The sequence below is a fragment of the Ranitomeya variabilis genome, chromosome 2, assembly GCF_051348905.1.
Source record: "Ranitomeya variabilis isolate aRanVar5 chromosome 2, aRanVar5.hap1, whole genome shotgun sequence".
Lineage (NCBI taxonomy): Eukaryota > Metazoa > Chordata > Amphibia > Anura > Dendrobatidae > Ranitomeya > Ranitomeya variabilis.
In genome coordinates, this window is record NC_135233.1 from 474756537 (window position 1) to 474772311 (window position 15775).

A 15775-nucleotide genomic window follows, 5' to 3' on the forward strand; every position below is an offset into this window, starting at 1 on the left:
ATTTATTTAAAAAAAAAAAAAAGTCCAAGAAGAGTCCAATAAATTTGAGTAAACAAAAAAATAAATAAATCACTAGAAACAAATTAAAATTGGTTGATCCTTTATTTAGTGTGACTGTAGTGTGTATGGCAAATATACAGGTTAAACTGGCTCACAATCTCTTATTCTTCCCAATTGGACAAACATATCCCCAAAGTGTAACCCCTTACAGAAAGACCCATTTTGAGCCTTTACGTCAAAGCTTTTTTTGTCTCTTCATCATCACATTTCATGAGCTATAATATTTATATATTTTTAGGGGTTTTTTTTGGCAGGATGAGCATTTGTCAGTGGCACCATTTTGTGGTTCATATAACTTATTTTACTCTTTTTAACGCTTTGTAATGGAAAAAAAAAAGCAATTCTATTTGACATTTTAACTTTTATGCAATCAACGTGCTGCACAAATTAAGTGTTAGCTTTATTCATTGGATCAGTATGATCATAGGGATACCAAAATTATGTAGCTTGTTTTACAATTATTTTTTTAGAATAAATACACTAAAAAAAAAACAAATTTGGACCGATATTCTGAAAGTCGTATGTTATCCAATTTTCTGGCAGTGGACCTGTAAGGGGCTTATTTTTGCATGACAGGACAAACATAGGACATTTGGTACATTTGACATTTTGATGACTTTCTATGACATTTTTTGAAGAAGTAGATGAATGAACAAAAGAAACAGTAATTCTGGAATTGTTTTGTTTTATAAACACGGTTCACATTTTGAGTAACTTTTTTTTTGGGGTCGTGCATGAAACTTGTATCAAAGTTTGCAAACCCCCAAAAAAAACAATTTAATGCAAAATTATTTCCCAGTCTATTTGCCCGTCTTTAGCTGAACTGATTGCGGAAAATACTCATTTGGAGCGCAGATTATAGCAGTGAAAGGGTCAGCTCCTGTGTGTGCTCCTCAGAGTTTTGTGGGACGACTGATATCCGTGGTAGCACTTGTAACAGTAGCCAATATCCGATCGGATCAGATTGGGACTTTTTTTTTCTTGGAAAGCGCACCCACCCTTCTCAGACCAATATCTTGCAGCAGGCTTATCCCCAGAGTTAGTATATGATGTGTCTATAGGTTACAGACAGAATAACCACGAAAAAGAGGGACTGAAAAAAGTGCTAAAGAAAACAAAAAAAATAAAAAAAATGGCAAAAAGAATTCACATATGCACTGCAATGTCAAAATAACTTGCTGTTCACTTGTGTAATCTTTTCAGGCTTTGAAAGCAGTGAAGAGGCTAAAATAAGCAACTTGGCCGCTCTTCAGTTACTTTCGGCTTGGAAGCCATCACTATATTAAATATGAAAAAAAAAAAAAAAAAAAGGCACACTGGCCGTCACAAAACAAATAAGACAGCAAGAACGCCATGTGCAGATACCCTTGGTGAGACACCGAAGCTGAGCTGACCCCATCACTGCCAGCACCTGTACCCCAAATGAGTACGATAGGTGTTCGGAAGCCACTTACATGTAATTCCCTAATAAATTGATGAGGCTGGACAAAATTGTAAAAAAGAAATACAAAGTCTACTCCTTAAGAGACATACACAAACCAAATCCCATCTAATTCTTTCAGGGACAAAAAAGAGATCCCACATATAATAAAATAAATATTTTTATTAAGTCACGTGACAATATATAAAACCACAATTAAAAAGCAAAATACTGTCTAAAGGACGCCAGGTATACATTCAGGGCCGTATTTGCCACTAGGCACTTGAGGGCACGTGCCTAGGGCGGCGGGATGCGGGGGGGGGGGGACGCACTTGAGCTAGGCTTTTTCTTTTTATAAAACTCTGGGGTCAAGTGCCCGCCCCCCTCCTCCCTCCTTCCCGCCCCCCTCCCTGAAGACGTAATACTCACCTTCCTCCAGCGGTGGCTGCAACTGCATCTCAGCGCCTTCAGTGTGTCCTGTCTTCAGCGGTCACATGGTACCACTCATTAAGGTGATGAATATGCGCATATTCATCACCTTAATGAGCGGTATCATGTGACCGCTCATACAGGAAGGAAGACGCTGCAGAGATGCTGGGAAGTTCTGCGCTGCTCGGTGAGAGGTGAGTATGACAGGGAAAAGGGATAGAGGAGCCATGCACTCAGGGGAGAAGGATGGGGGAGCCATGCACGCAGGGGAAAAGGATGGGGAAGCCATGCACGCAGAAGAGAAGGATGGGGGAGCCATGCACGAAGGGGAGAAGGATGGAGGAGCCATGCACGCAGGGGAGGATGGGGGAGCCATGCACGCAGGGGAGAAGGATGGGGGAGCCATGCACGCAAGGGAGAAGGATGGGGGAGCCATGCATGCAGGGGAGAAGGATGGGGGAGCCATGCACGCAGGATGAGAGGATAGAGGAGCCATGCACGCAGGGGAGAAGGATGGGGGAGCCATGCACGCAGGATGGGAGGATGATGGAGCCATGCACGCAGGGTGGGAAGATGGGGGAGCCATGCACACAGGGTGGGAGGATGGGGAGCCATGCACACAGGGTGGGAGGATGGAGTATAAATATGGTGGAGTATAAATACTAGGCCCTATAGGGGACACAGTATGACAGGACAGTGTGAAGAGGGGGGCCAGTATAGAAAGGAGAGGTCAGTGTGAAGAGTATGTACCATAAGAGGGACAGTGTGGGGGTCATATTTTGTGCAGACAATATAGTATAGGAGCATTATAATGACACTTGTATCTTTAAGGGCGTCATGTGGAGACTTTCTGCAAAAGAGCGGAGAAGATGGAAGTCTGCAGAGACGGCTGTGGATGAGAAAACTCATCATGGGGTCTGGACAAGATGAAAAGAAGGAGAAGGCTCCAGAGACGACGTCATCTATAAGGTACCTGGATGTACATGTTATTTGTGATACCAATTCTCATGTTTTTATTTATGTTAGGAACATTACAGGAAATGTCCAGGTTTGTAATGAGTCTGCAGTCATTCTTTGTGACTGCAGACTTCTGACTTCTCACAGTGCGCACTGCACGCTGTCAGGATTCTCTCGTACTGGCGATTTACATACATGCGGTCACGTGCTGACTAGACATGTGTGGCCTCCGTCAATGATAATGAACTGAGTGAGGCCGGGCACGTCTAGTCGGAATGTGGTCAGAAGTATACAAATCGCATGCTTGTGCTGACATGACCGTCCACCGGCAAGGGAGAATCCTAAAAGTGTGCAGTGCATGAGTTGTGAGAATTCAGAAGCTGCGATGTCAGGATTCAGCTCTGCGGGTTCCAGTAGTCGTCAGATGGACACTTCACTCACATGCGACTTTTACACTTATGGTCCTGTGACACCGAGCTTCTCTTCTGCTTCTCTCAGTTTTTCACTGAACATTGAGAGCATTAGGGAGAGGAGCTCGTGGGCACACGACTGAGTGTGCAAATCGCATATGTCCTTGGCGGAGAGGGGGGCACCAAAATTAATTCTTGCCCCTGGTGCCAGAAACCCTAGATACACCTCTGCCGGTATGCTACTGCGAGCGTTGATTACCGGGTCCGGTGGAGGGAGGTCTGTGCACAGGCAGTGAGGCAGGGACTGAGGATGTGCACAGAGAGAGAATGGAGACCCAGAGTCGCTATAGCCTGGAGCCCTCATTATATGTCAATGGAATATGTCAGTTAATAAATTGTTTTTCTAAAGCTTTATAGTGTAGTTTTAGGTCAGGGAGGGATGGATAGGGATGAGCTAGCAAGGTGCAGGGACAGGTAGTGATGGCTACTTGCGGACATGTGCCGCACTTGCGGTTTTGCACTTGCGGTGATACAAAAAACACTGCTAGCAGCGTTTTTTTCCATTGCTGCAAGTACCGCATTTGCCGGATTGCGTGCATGTCTGCAAGTCCCATAGGGAATGAATGAGGCCGAACGCAGTGTTGCCATAAGTGATCCGTTACATGGCAGATGCGGAAAAACTGCCGGATCTGCTGCAAAAGGTGACTTTCACATCAGCGATTTTTGCCAAAGTCACTGCCGATAGTGTCATACTCACCAATGGGGGAGGCAGTACTAAAAGTGCCTAGGGCAGCAGAAACTATAAATACGGCCCTGTATACATTGAGAAAAATTTCCCACAGAAAATAACCAATACACAATAGTCAAAAGATTGTAAGTCCTAGGAAGCCATGCATAAATGATAGCTTGAAAAGCCTGTGTTATAATTAACATACAGACAAATTTCTACAAGCGCTACCTCTCTATAAAGAAGAATAATGTAGAGCATGAAACTAAAGCCTAATGGACTGTAACAAAGGTAGTAAGTTGTAGAGAATTAGTGGTTACCTATAACGTGGATGTTCCTGGCGTCCCCTCACCCCGACGCGCGTTTCGCCGCCAGCTTCTTCCGGGGGCGTCTTCCCCGGAAGAAGCTGGCGGCGAAACGCGCGTCGGGGTGAGGGGACGCCAGGAACATCCACGTTATAGGTAACCACTAATTCTCTACAACTTACTACCTTTGTTACAGTCCATTAGGCTTTAGTTTCATGCTCTACATTATTCTTCTTTATAGAGAGGTAGCGCTTGTAGAAATTTGTCTGTATGTTAATTATAACACAGGCTTTTCAAGCTATCATTTATGCATGGCTTCCTAGGACTTACAATCTTTTGACTATTGTGTATTGGTTATTTTCTGTGGGAAATTTTTCTCAATGTATACCTGGCGTCCTTTAGACAGTATTTTGCTTTTTAATTGTGGTTTTATATATTGTCACATGTGACTTAATAAAAATATTTATTTTATTATATGTGGGATCTCTTCTTTGTCCCTGAAAGAATTAGATGGGATTTGGTTTGTGTAGTTATTGAAGTGCCCCCTTAGACTATTTAGGACTTTAGTTGATTTATCCTTAAGAGACATGACAAAGTTATTCTGGAAGTCCAAACTATAAATACAACACCAAATGTGTGGAAACTTTTTTGGGCAAAAGAGGTAAAAAAGTTTCACTTTTTTTTTTTCTTTTTTAACAAAAGGGGCACATGTGGAGGGATGCGGGGGTTCCCCTTACTCCAAAACCCATAACTGTCTTTCTGTAGACAGATTTTTTTTTTTTTTTGGAGGACAAGCTGTAGTTTTCACTGGTGCCATATTTGGGTAAAAACTACTTTTTGATCACCATTTTCTATGTACAAAATCTGAATAAACAAGAAAAACAAACAAACAGGAATTCTAGCATTGTTTTTCTTTTCTTCTTTCTTACGGAGCTCACCGTGTGGGAAAAGTAAGGGTTTTATTTTATAGGACGGTAGCAAACAATTACAGTGATGCCCTTTTAGTTTATGCACAAGCAAATCACTTTTTGAACAAAATTTTTTGCATCATGTTTTCAAAAACTTTAAACATTTTTTTTTCCCCACTTAAGAATTCTACAAGGGCTTGTTCTTTTGTGTCTTTCACCATGAGGGATACATAATGATATAGTTTTATAGTAACAGGTCGTTACGGATGCGGCAAAAGACAAACGTATCTTTTTGGAATCAATCCCCCCCCCCCTCCCCCCCAGATTAAACTTTTTTTCTCTTTTTTTAAACTGCTGTTTTGGGGAGGACTTTTTAATGTTGTCTGTATAACGTTAAGGGGTTATTTGACAAAGTGATGCTGTGATCCACAAGTGTTCTTAAAAAAAAAAAAAAAAAAGTATTTTACATTTACCCTAGTTTTTTTTTTTTTTTTTAAAGGGGTTGTCTACAACTAGGATCAAGCCGAACTTTTCACCAAGTCAGAGATGTGCCGAGCACCTCACCTGGAAGTTTCAAGTTTACTTTGCTTTACATAATAAATGTCACTTATTGGTCACATACCTGTATTGGTGAATATCCTCAAAAGACTTTGTGTTGTTAATGGCAAATACACATAAAAACCCCTCTCCTGTTCTCATGTACTGGTCCCTCATTGCACTGTATTCCTCTTGACCTGCAGTGTCCAAGATGTCCAACAAGCAAGTCTCTCCATCTATGACAACTTGTTTTCTATAGGAATCCTAAAAAAAAAACAAAAAAACAGGCAAGTTAAAAACCGTATCATTCACTTAGGCAGTTTTTTTCCCATTTGTGTGCTGCATCCAGTTTTTAGTCAGTGTGTTCATTGTTCATTTTGACCAGTGTACTAGTGAAAACGACAATGAAACAGCCCAGATGGCATCCTGCACTTTTTTTTTCCTCCACTGATCCACTGGGCTCAAATTGGCAATTTTGAGCGAAGAAAAAAAAAAACCCCTGAGCAAAATTTTTTTTTTTTGTTTATTTTGTGGAAAAAAAACAAAACATTTGTATAAATAAAGGAAAAAGGAGGCAGCACTCCACTAAATGATGAAAATGGACTTTATTAGCCCACCATATGGGTTAATAAAGTCCACTTTTTTCATCATTTACTGGAGTGCTGCCCCCTTTTTTCTTTTTTATCTATTTATACATATCCATGCAAATAAATTATATATATTTATAATATTATATTAAATTTGTTCTCACGGCATTACATTGATTTATCTTTGCCATCTTTAATCATTGCACCCAAGAAAAAAGAAAAAAAATAATCATCTTCTATAACTTTTGCACTTTAACTCCTCTCATTATGGTGGTAAAGTACTACAAGGCACAGGATGCAGCCCAGCTAGAAAAATGAACCTGCCTTATAATTAATCATTTTGAAAAATACACCAGCGGAGAACATATTTTGTGGAGCACAGAGACATCTTGTGGCAATTTCAAGTATTGCATGAAGGTATGACTGACATACATTGAAGCAATTACTCAGACATTGTAACCTTTTAACCTTGGGGTATTCCTACCTCCCAAAATAGCAAATGATTAAAGGGGGAGTCTATAATGCACTTATATTCCTCCAGGGTCTCTGGTTTCCTCCAAATACATGTCGATCGGGAATTTAGATTGTGGAGACAGCGATGACAGTATCTGTAAAAGCATTTCTAGCCATGGCACCATTTTTTTAAGGAAAACTGACAACTTATTTAAAAGGAATCTGGCAGTAGGACAACCCTCCTAAGCAGTCTATGGGCATGTAGGTCATAGGCAGCTGAATAAAATGATACCATGATACCTGCGATCTGACATCTTATTCCAAAGAAATCCACATTTTTGTTAATATGTAAAGGAGCTGTTAAGATCTATGGGCCGGACATAGATCTCCCCATGAATCTGCCTCCAGAGCTCATTATAAATGTAAGGCGGCGTTTCCAGTGTGAGACATGTACATCAGGAGAGCAGACTGTCAGTCATTACATGTCTCACACTGGTAACTCTCCTTTTCATTTATAATAACCTCTGGAGGCAGATTCTCGGGGAGATCTATGTCCGGCCCATAGATCTTAACAGCTCATTTCATATTGAGAAAAATGTGGATTTCTCTGGACATGTGAAAACATTGATGCAGCCCTGTAAACTGACTAATAAGCAGTGGCATAGCTATGGGGTGTCTGGGGCAGGCGCCAACAAGCAACATTACCTAGTACACAGGGTTTAGAAACTGGGTGAAATAAGATTATTGAACCTCTTGTCCTAGGCGAAGGAAAAACTTGCTACAGTTCTGCAGTGGAGAGGCGGAATTGGAGCACCAGGAGATTCAACAGGTACGGTAAGTAATGCTTATTCTGTTTTCATTTTAGGCCTGATCTGCTGCAGCATTCGAAGATTTATTGGGCGGGTTACTGATCTCTGCTTTCTTCATCAACCTCTGATTGGCAACATCACGAAAACCTTCTGCCTGCAGAGAACAGTCCCTGGGTTTTCACTTACATGCTCCAAAAACGATATTAAGCCTTTGGAGTTTCCCTTTTTGGAACCTCTGGTGCAGTGTGAGGGGTGTAAGAATAAAAAAATAAAAGAAAAAAGCTCACATTTTTTTCAGGAATGTCCTGTTTAATCTGAATCCGCAATAAAGTTTTTGCATATTTTGTAATCCGAATAATGGCTGCAGTTTCCCCATTTTCTATGCTATGGTTTCCACAAAGCAGGAGATTTTTTTTTATTATTATTATTATTGTACAAGCTGAGGATCACAGGCAACTTCAACTTGGTCAAGTTGGATCGCATTTTTTTCCCTTGTAGCAGTGCAGGGATGACCAACATTCAACAGACGTTCTGTCTCAGATTTCTTCAGCAGTTTTCTCATATCCAACCTTTACTTGCTCCATTTGAGCATGCGTTCATTAAAACTCTAAAGCCTGTCATGTACCACGACTTGGGCATCATACAGTATTGTATGGTCATTGTATTGTTGCTGTTGCTTTGCTATGCAATCAGGTTTGCCTTTTTAGAAGTTTGTCGTCCCCCTCTCCCTGTAGCCCAGCTCGGATGTCAGATACTCCCTCTTCTTCCTGCTCTGCCAGTGTTCGTCAGCCATATTAGTCTGAGGATCATCTCTATACATCTATTTCAGAATGGTCTTTCTACCTACTGCAATTGTGTATAACATAAGAGTTCAGCTTGAAAATAAAACTTTTCCTGGAATCTTGATACGTGCCTCTGCAGTAGAGTTGAAGCTATCTGATGAAATCACTGTGCGAGTACTGGCTCAATACAGACATCAATAGAAACGCTGTCTCAAGAGCCCGACACTGGAAGCCTATTTATGGAGCAAAGCCCTTATTTATCACGTTCCTATACAAGAAAGGCTCTGTTGAGTCGACAGGGATACAACCCCAGAAGCTGAAGTCATAGTATTAAATCTGAGACCTCTCGAGGTCTTACCCATTTTAATAAATTGATGCAAATAGAAGACAACTCTTACCATTCATAAGGGTGCCACAAGTCAGGGATTTCAGAATGTGCACCACCACTCTGTGACAATGTCCAAACATAAGTTATTCATTTAATTGCATGTGATCACCCCCTTCCGCCACACTATAGTTCTTCCAATACATATGGCCAATTTCCCGCCATCCTGGTCTCACCTCCCTAATATGTATCTGTTGAGGGCTCACTAGTTCCTGGAGCTGCTCTCCAAAACACATTGCAAATGTGATCCTATGTGACAGGTGTCATCCCATTCTCGATGCCCCCCACTCATGAGATACTAAGCAACCACTCCACCTCCCTTAATCATACAGTATGAATCGGAGACTCTATAAACTTGTGGGAATGCACAGATTTATGTTTTTTGGGAAAGTAACACTATTTAAAGGGGTTGTCCGGTCCACATCAATAAGTCTGAATTCATTCTGTGGGACCGTTGGGTATGTACGAGTTATACATGCCAGTGGATGCAGCCCCTCTCCATACTCTTGTTTTGAGCTAAGGCCGCGCACCGACCAGTAACTTTGCCAGTCAGTGGGCCTTGCCTCGCGCCATACAATTACATGCGCTGGGGGGAGGAGGGGGGGGGGGTCATAATTCTGGAGTCACACATAGTGACTGCAGACTTATTGATATGGAAAACCTCTTTAAAAAGGAAGGAATTAAGGATTTATGTTTTTTTTATAAGAAAATGTCAGATTCATTTATATTCCATTGTGAGGACTAGTAGAACAAAAATGAATTTTGTGATCAGAACTTGGCAAATGTTTTAGACCTACCTCAATAGTTGGGTCATACTCGTCAACAAAGTGGTTCTGTATAAGCTGAATGGTTAAGGCACTTTTCCCAACGCCTCCTGCTCCTACCACCACCAGCTTGTACTCGGTCATTGTGTAGAACCCCCTGTCAAAAAGTTATACAAAAACATTAACAAGTATTTCTTGTTATACACATCTTCCAAACATTGACCAAACACTTTCTGTACCCAGACATGTACATAAAACAGCTGTAATCAATACATATCTAAATGTATAGATCACATTGGACTGGGAACAGTTAAAAAGGAATGGTCAGCAGGTTTTTGCCATGTAATCTCACGACAGCATGATGTGATGTAGAAGCTGAGACCCCGATTCCAGCAATGTATTATTTTCTAGGCTACATGCTGTCAGTTTGATACAACCACAGTTTTCTCTGCTGCAGATCTAGCAAAGCTCAAATGCTTAGCTCTATATAACCCCGCCCCACAGCACTGATTGGCAGCTTTGTACACTGTGCATAGACAGAAAGCTGCTAATCAGTCATGGGGTCGTGGTTGGATCAGGAGGCACGAGACACCTAGTCTGTAATGATAATCTCCTGCTTTATTAAAACAGAAAGCCGCTAAGAAAGTGACATCGCGGTTATCAGGCCATCAGCCCCTACATCATGCTGCTCTCACTTTTTATAGCAAAAATCTGCTGACGGATTCCCAATAAGTACATTTAAGTTTCTAATAGTAAACAGTGTGATTCAAACACATTTATAGGAATGCAATTAGACTGCACATAAATAATAACTAAACAATAATGGATAAACGTTCTTAAATCCATTTCCTCCATTCAATGGGAATATCCTTTCTTTTAAAAAAAATGTTTCTATCAGTTAAATGTACATTACCTTAATGTACAAATAGTAAAAAGAGGTGACATCACAAACATGCACAAAATGGACAGGATGACATGTACTACTCTGGTAAACTACATTTCTCCAATATGGGAAATTACAGCAATTTCATAATCAAATTTAGCTGAATCACTTCCTTTACAAGTTATAATTGAAATGCAAATACAATGTAATTATCACAACATTTTGGCCCTATGTAGATTAATTTCTTATAGTCAAATGCAGGGTGACAGCAGGAACTACTGGGGGGGGGGGGGGGGGCTTAGAAGTATACCGGATGCTGTGCATACATGAATTCAATGAAACCATTAGAAGTATCTCAATAATATTAGCGATATAATTTCATGTCCATCGTTTGTTTCCCATTTGTCATGGTATTCTAAAACCCCCTTGCTTTGTGCAGCTGTAACAGGGCACCTAGCACCGCAGGTGGTCAAGCCTAAAAAGGCTGTGAGTGACAGATCTCACACCCTGAGACAGCTAAGCTCAGGACAAAAGGCTGGCTTGCAACATGGAATCCATGCAGTATAACTGTTTTGTTCAGACAGCTGGGATTTCAGAAGAATATGGACTTATCCTAGATCCTTAGATCCTAGCCACACACCGGTTACATTTTCAGGTTCTCTGGAATGGGTTGAACGCCTTCTAGGGTCTCGATCCGCTCTAGCACTCCAGGGTGGGGAGATATGTAGAATGTCTAGTAGGAGCCAGGTAGCAAAGCAATGTTGGTCTCAACATGTAGCAGGGACTTCGCCGGCTTTGATGGTGCCAAAACAGCCTCCATAGGACCGTCCATTAGCAGTTATGACCCATCTCACGTTTTGGAGTCTTTAGCTGCCAGAGGCAAGGGGAGTGGATTTAGATTCAGCCCAGAGGGCATAAAGGGAGTGACCCAAAGGGGTGAAATGCTCATGTAAAGCATGGCACATTGATTTTTCTCTAGAGAGGTTGCGACGACACATCTTGTGGTTAGAAGTCAAGGAACAGAGGGGACCACAAGCCACGCATGAATAAGTCCTTCCCCCAAAAAGCCAGGACTTTCATCTGTCTGGTAACTGACTTATATTCTGCATACTTTGTCCTACCACTATTGTATTTGCATATGTGACCATTCTATATGTATAACCATTGTGTATATAGCGTATTGTGTAGTGTGCCTTTAAGGCGATAAAATATATAATTTAACCTTGGGCTGCTCTTTTTTTTTTTTTCAATCCACAAATCCGTATTCTCGGTTTAACTTCCCATGCTACCGGGGCTGGTTCCTGGCCCGATATACATTAAAGGGAACCTGTCACCCCCAAAATGGCTGGTGAGGTAAGCTCACCGGCATCAGGGGCTTATCTACAGCATTCTGTAATGCTGTAGATAAGCCCCCGATGTTACCTGAAAGAGGAGAAAAAGACGTTCGATTATACTCACCCAGGGGCGGTCCCGCTGCGGTCAGGTCGGATGGGTGTCTCCGGTCCGCTCCGGCGCCTCCCATCTTCATTCCATGACGTCCTCTTCGGGTCTTTACGCCGCGGCTCCGGCGCAGGCGTACTTTGTCTGCCCTGTTGAGGGCAGAGCAAAGTACTGCAGTGCGCAGGCGCCGGAAAGGTCAGAGAGGCCCAGCGCCTGCGCACTGCAGTACTTTGCTCTGCCCTCAACAGGGCAGACAAAGTACGCCTGCGCCGGAGCCGCGGCGTAAAGACCCGAAGAGGACGTCATGGAATGAAGATGGGAGGCGCCGGAGAGGACCGGAGACACCCATTTGACCAGACCGCACCGGGACCGCCCCTGGGTGAGTATAATCTAATGTCTTTTTCTCCTCTTTCAGGTAACATCGGGGGCTTATCTACAGCATTACAGAATGCTGTAGATAAGCCCCTGATGCCGGTGAGCTTACCTCACCAGCCATTTTGGGGGTGACAGGTTCCCTTTAAGTACATTAATGGTCCAGGCTCATGTCTACCAAGGAACTGGTGGCAGTACTTCAGGGTTGGCAGAGCTCTGTTTCACTGGTGCTAGTGAAAAGGGGCCTCTCAGCCTGTCAGGGTTGTGAGTGAGTGCAGTGCCATGTCAGCGACTGAGTGGGACACTTCCTCTCACTCCTTGTGCCTCTCTGGGCCTAGGCGGACCGGGAGTGTGTGTAAAACTGTACCAAGCTGACCTTACGTGTCCCCAGGGGGTCTGCAACACCACACTGGTGAAAGTGGGGAGACCGCACTACTTTATCTTTCTGACGTAATCGTGACACCAGGCGGATGGCGAGATGCGAGTTCATCACACAGTAAGCTCAACCTAATGGTGTGCGTTTGTCCTACAAGTACAACTTACCACCTATACATAGTATAGACCAGTATTCAGAACAGTAAGGGGATAGATTTCTGATTGCTTGGGGTATGACAGCTGAGACGCTTATGGTACAGCGAACCAGAGCTCTAAAGAGACCCATATAAAAAAAGAAACCAAAGCCAATTATGCACAATGCTGCTCAATTTTTAAGGCAGTACTGAAAACCAGCTGAGGGCATAACTTGGCAATCTCTAGCAGAGCCATTAAGGGCTCACGAGGACATCTGTGCAAATCAGTCCAAGCATGGCCTGACCACTGCTCTGATCGGAGCATCACAGCTTCAGATATATATGAAGCTATACCATTCAGAACAGGACTCCTGTGGCCAAGTCTTTGCATTGCCAAGCTCAGACCCATTTACATGAACATCTGCATGAGCCCTTACATTGAACAGTGCGTATGATCAACTGCTCCACTCGTAAGAGGTTATTCAGAGCTCCAGTTCTCAGGATCGGTGAGCGTCTCAGCAGTTAGACCCCACAGTGATTGGGAAGTTCTCCCCTATTCACTAGATGGGGGGGATAACTTACAAATTTGAGCATACTCCTTCACAGCAATATAATCTTAAAATGCCCAAAAAGTCCATCTACAAATCACTTTCGTTATCTTTTCATCTTTTTAGCTTTTCGTTTACCTTATCAAAAAGGTCAATTCCTCACAAACATTCTCAGAGGAGGAAGCTTTACCAGAAGTTTACTCTCCAGCAGACGTGCAAGAACAATACCACACTTCGTTGACAAGGTCCATCCTCATACCCAAAGAATGACATATCAACAAAAATGTCCAAAAATTAGCCTGGGTTTGAAACTCAAAGTGACCTCACACTTCTTAATGAACAAGTTATGAAGAAACTTAACTAATTATCTTAAAAGGGAACCTATTAACCCCTTTTTTTACGTATGAAAGTCGTGGTATGGCTCTATAGGCCTTGCCCAAGTAAAATGTATAGGTTTTTTTAGAGATCAGGAGAAATCTAGTGTAAAAACTGAAGTGCACTGGAGGAGTCAGTCCGTTTGAAAGCAGTCAAAGCGTGCCGACAGCCTGATTTGTATACGACTTCTACGCTCGATTTCTCATGAATGGACCTTACCTGCAGTCTATCTATAATTCTGGTTTCAAGGATCAAACTCGTTAATATATTTTAAGGGTTAATGAACATTTTCACTAAGAAGGAGATCCAGAATTCCCTATGGCAATACCGTTCTACAAGTTTAACATTCCTGACGTATTGTAGAAAAAAGAAAAACAGACAATCTCTTCTTTGTATTCCGCCTCGGTCTTGTGAATGTTGAAAAAATGTTTCGGTAAGATGATGGGGAATTCTACGGATGTAAAAATTGAGAGAAAAAAAAATAAATATATATATATATATATATATATATATATATATATTTGTATTTTTTTTTTCCCATTCCTTTTCTCTTTGTAGTCCACATTGGAAATCCTACCAAATGCAGCACATATAGGGATTGGGCATCAATACCCAGGAACCAAATGAGAATGGAGATAAGGTCTACCACAGATGTAGAGTTATGACCCAGGTTAATATGTACCGGAAGAGTTACTTGAAGAAACCATACGTCAAGATGGAAAACATGAAGAGATTAATGGTAAAGACGTGCACATATGCCATGCAGTGTGGGCGCTTTGGGGTTTTTGGGAGTCCCTACTAGAGGAGGACACAATCTCTCCAGAAGCAATGTAATATTATTAAATGAGTATCGGGATCACCAGTCCCATGATAATCGAGAGGTGCTCTAGGCAGTAGTTTATTCCTTGTTGAGACTGCTAGCTGGCTGACTTGTAGGCCAGACAATTCTTCCTGGGAAAGGTCAAATTAGCTCCTCTTCATGGAGGTTGGAAGTCTAGTGCCAACAAGCAAACCTTTAAGTCATTGTTCATTCCTCCAATGAGCCTTTGAATGTGATATGGAGATTTTTCAACAGTAAAAATATTACCGTATTTTTCTGACCATAAGACGCACTTTTTTTCCTCCAAATGTGGGAGGAAAGTGTGGGTGCGTCTTATGGTAGGTATGTAACGTGCGGAGGGGCAGCAGCGAGTGGGATTGCACTGGGAGGCAGGAGGCAGAAAAATGTCCCTGCCTGGCTTCAGGAATCAGAGCTGGGGAAACCACCTGGTCCCGATCATTAAAGTGCAGTGAATATTCATTAGCTGCTTCCCCGCCCACCTATCAGTGAGTGGGAGCAGCAAATGAATACTCCTTCACAGGGACACATGGTTTCCCCAGCGCTGGATTCCTGCAGCAGCTGGGGAGATCTGTGTGTCTGGTGGAGGAGGCAGGAGCAGAGGCCAGAGGGGACAAGATCGCTGCATACCTGCCTGGGCTGTGCTGGATGCTGAGTGCTCCAGCACAAGGACCTGTGTGATGTCATGAAGAGGGCGGGCTGGAGCATCACATGGCAGCACAGAGGCCTCCCTCTTCTGATGTCATCACAGGTTCTGCAGACACCACACTACAATCTGCAAGCTTACTCCTGGGCTGTGGAGAGGCAACAAGAGGGAGGGCTCTGTGTGTGCAGTCATGGGATGCTCCAGCATTTTACCTCACCACAGTATGACTGGCTGCCACGATTAAAAGGTTAGTCACTACAACACACAATAAAGCACTCTGCCACTCCTGTGGTGAACTATAACTCCCAGCATGCCATAGGATCTACAGGACATGATGGGAGTTATAGTTCTCCCAATGGGATCTCAAAGCAGCACTCCAGTGTTATTTTTCAGTGCTGGAGTGGTGCTTTAAATATAAGCCCTGTGCCCCCATTCTTATACTCACCCTCCAGCATCTTCATATAGTACTTTACACCACACTGGTCCTGCAGCACCATCTTCTACCCGCAGCTTCTGACATAACATACTACTATATATAATAACAACACATATAATAGTATGTTTATGTAATTAAATATTTTAATATTGCACACCCCACTTTTCAGTTTTTGAATTCCCACAAAAATTTAAA

At 42.5% G+C, this 15775-nt stretch overlaps 2 protein-coding genes across 3 annotated transcripts in view; one reads left to right on the forward strand and one right to left on the reverse strand.

Moving 5' to 3' along the window:
* LOC143806831 (uncharacterized) overlaps window positions 1-13446 on the forward strand; it is a 197921-nt gene extending 184475 nt beyond the window's left edge. Inside the window, exon 5 of the mRNA XM_077287779.1 lies at window positions 13412-13446. The gene's annotated coding sequence lies outside the window, so the exon portion shown is untranslated. The remainder of the gene's footprint in view (window positions 1-13411) is intronic.
* HRAS (HRas proto-oncogene, GTPase) overlaps window positions 1-15775 on the reverse strand; it is a 97541-nt gene that overhangs the window by 46318 nt on the left and 35448 nt on the right. For both annotated transcript variants that reach the window (XM_077287777.1, XM_077287778.1), the window contains exons 2-3: window positions 9567-9690; window positions 5839-6017 (exon numbers count right to left, since the gene is read on the reverse strand). In XM_077287777.1, the coding sequence (XP_077143892.1) occupies window positions 5839-6017; window positions 9567-9677 (290 nt within the window). In that variant the 5' untranslated portion in view covers window positions 9678-9690. The remainder of the gene's footprint in view (window positions 1-5838; window positions 6018-9566; window positions 9691-15775) is intronic.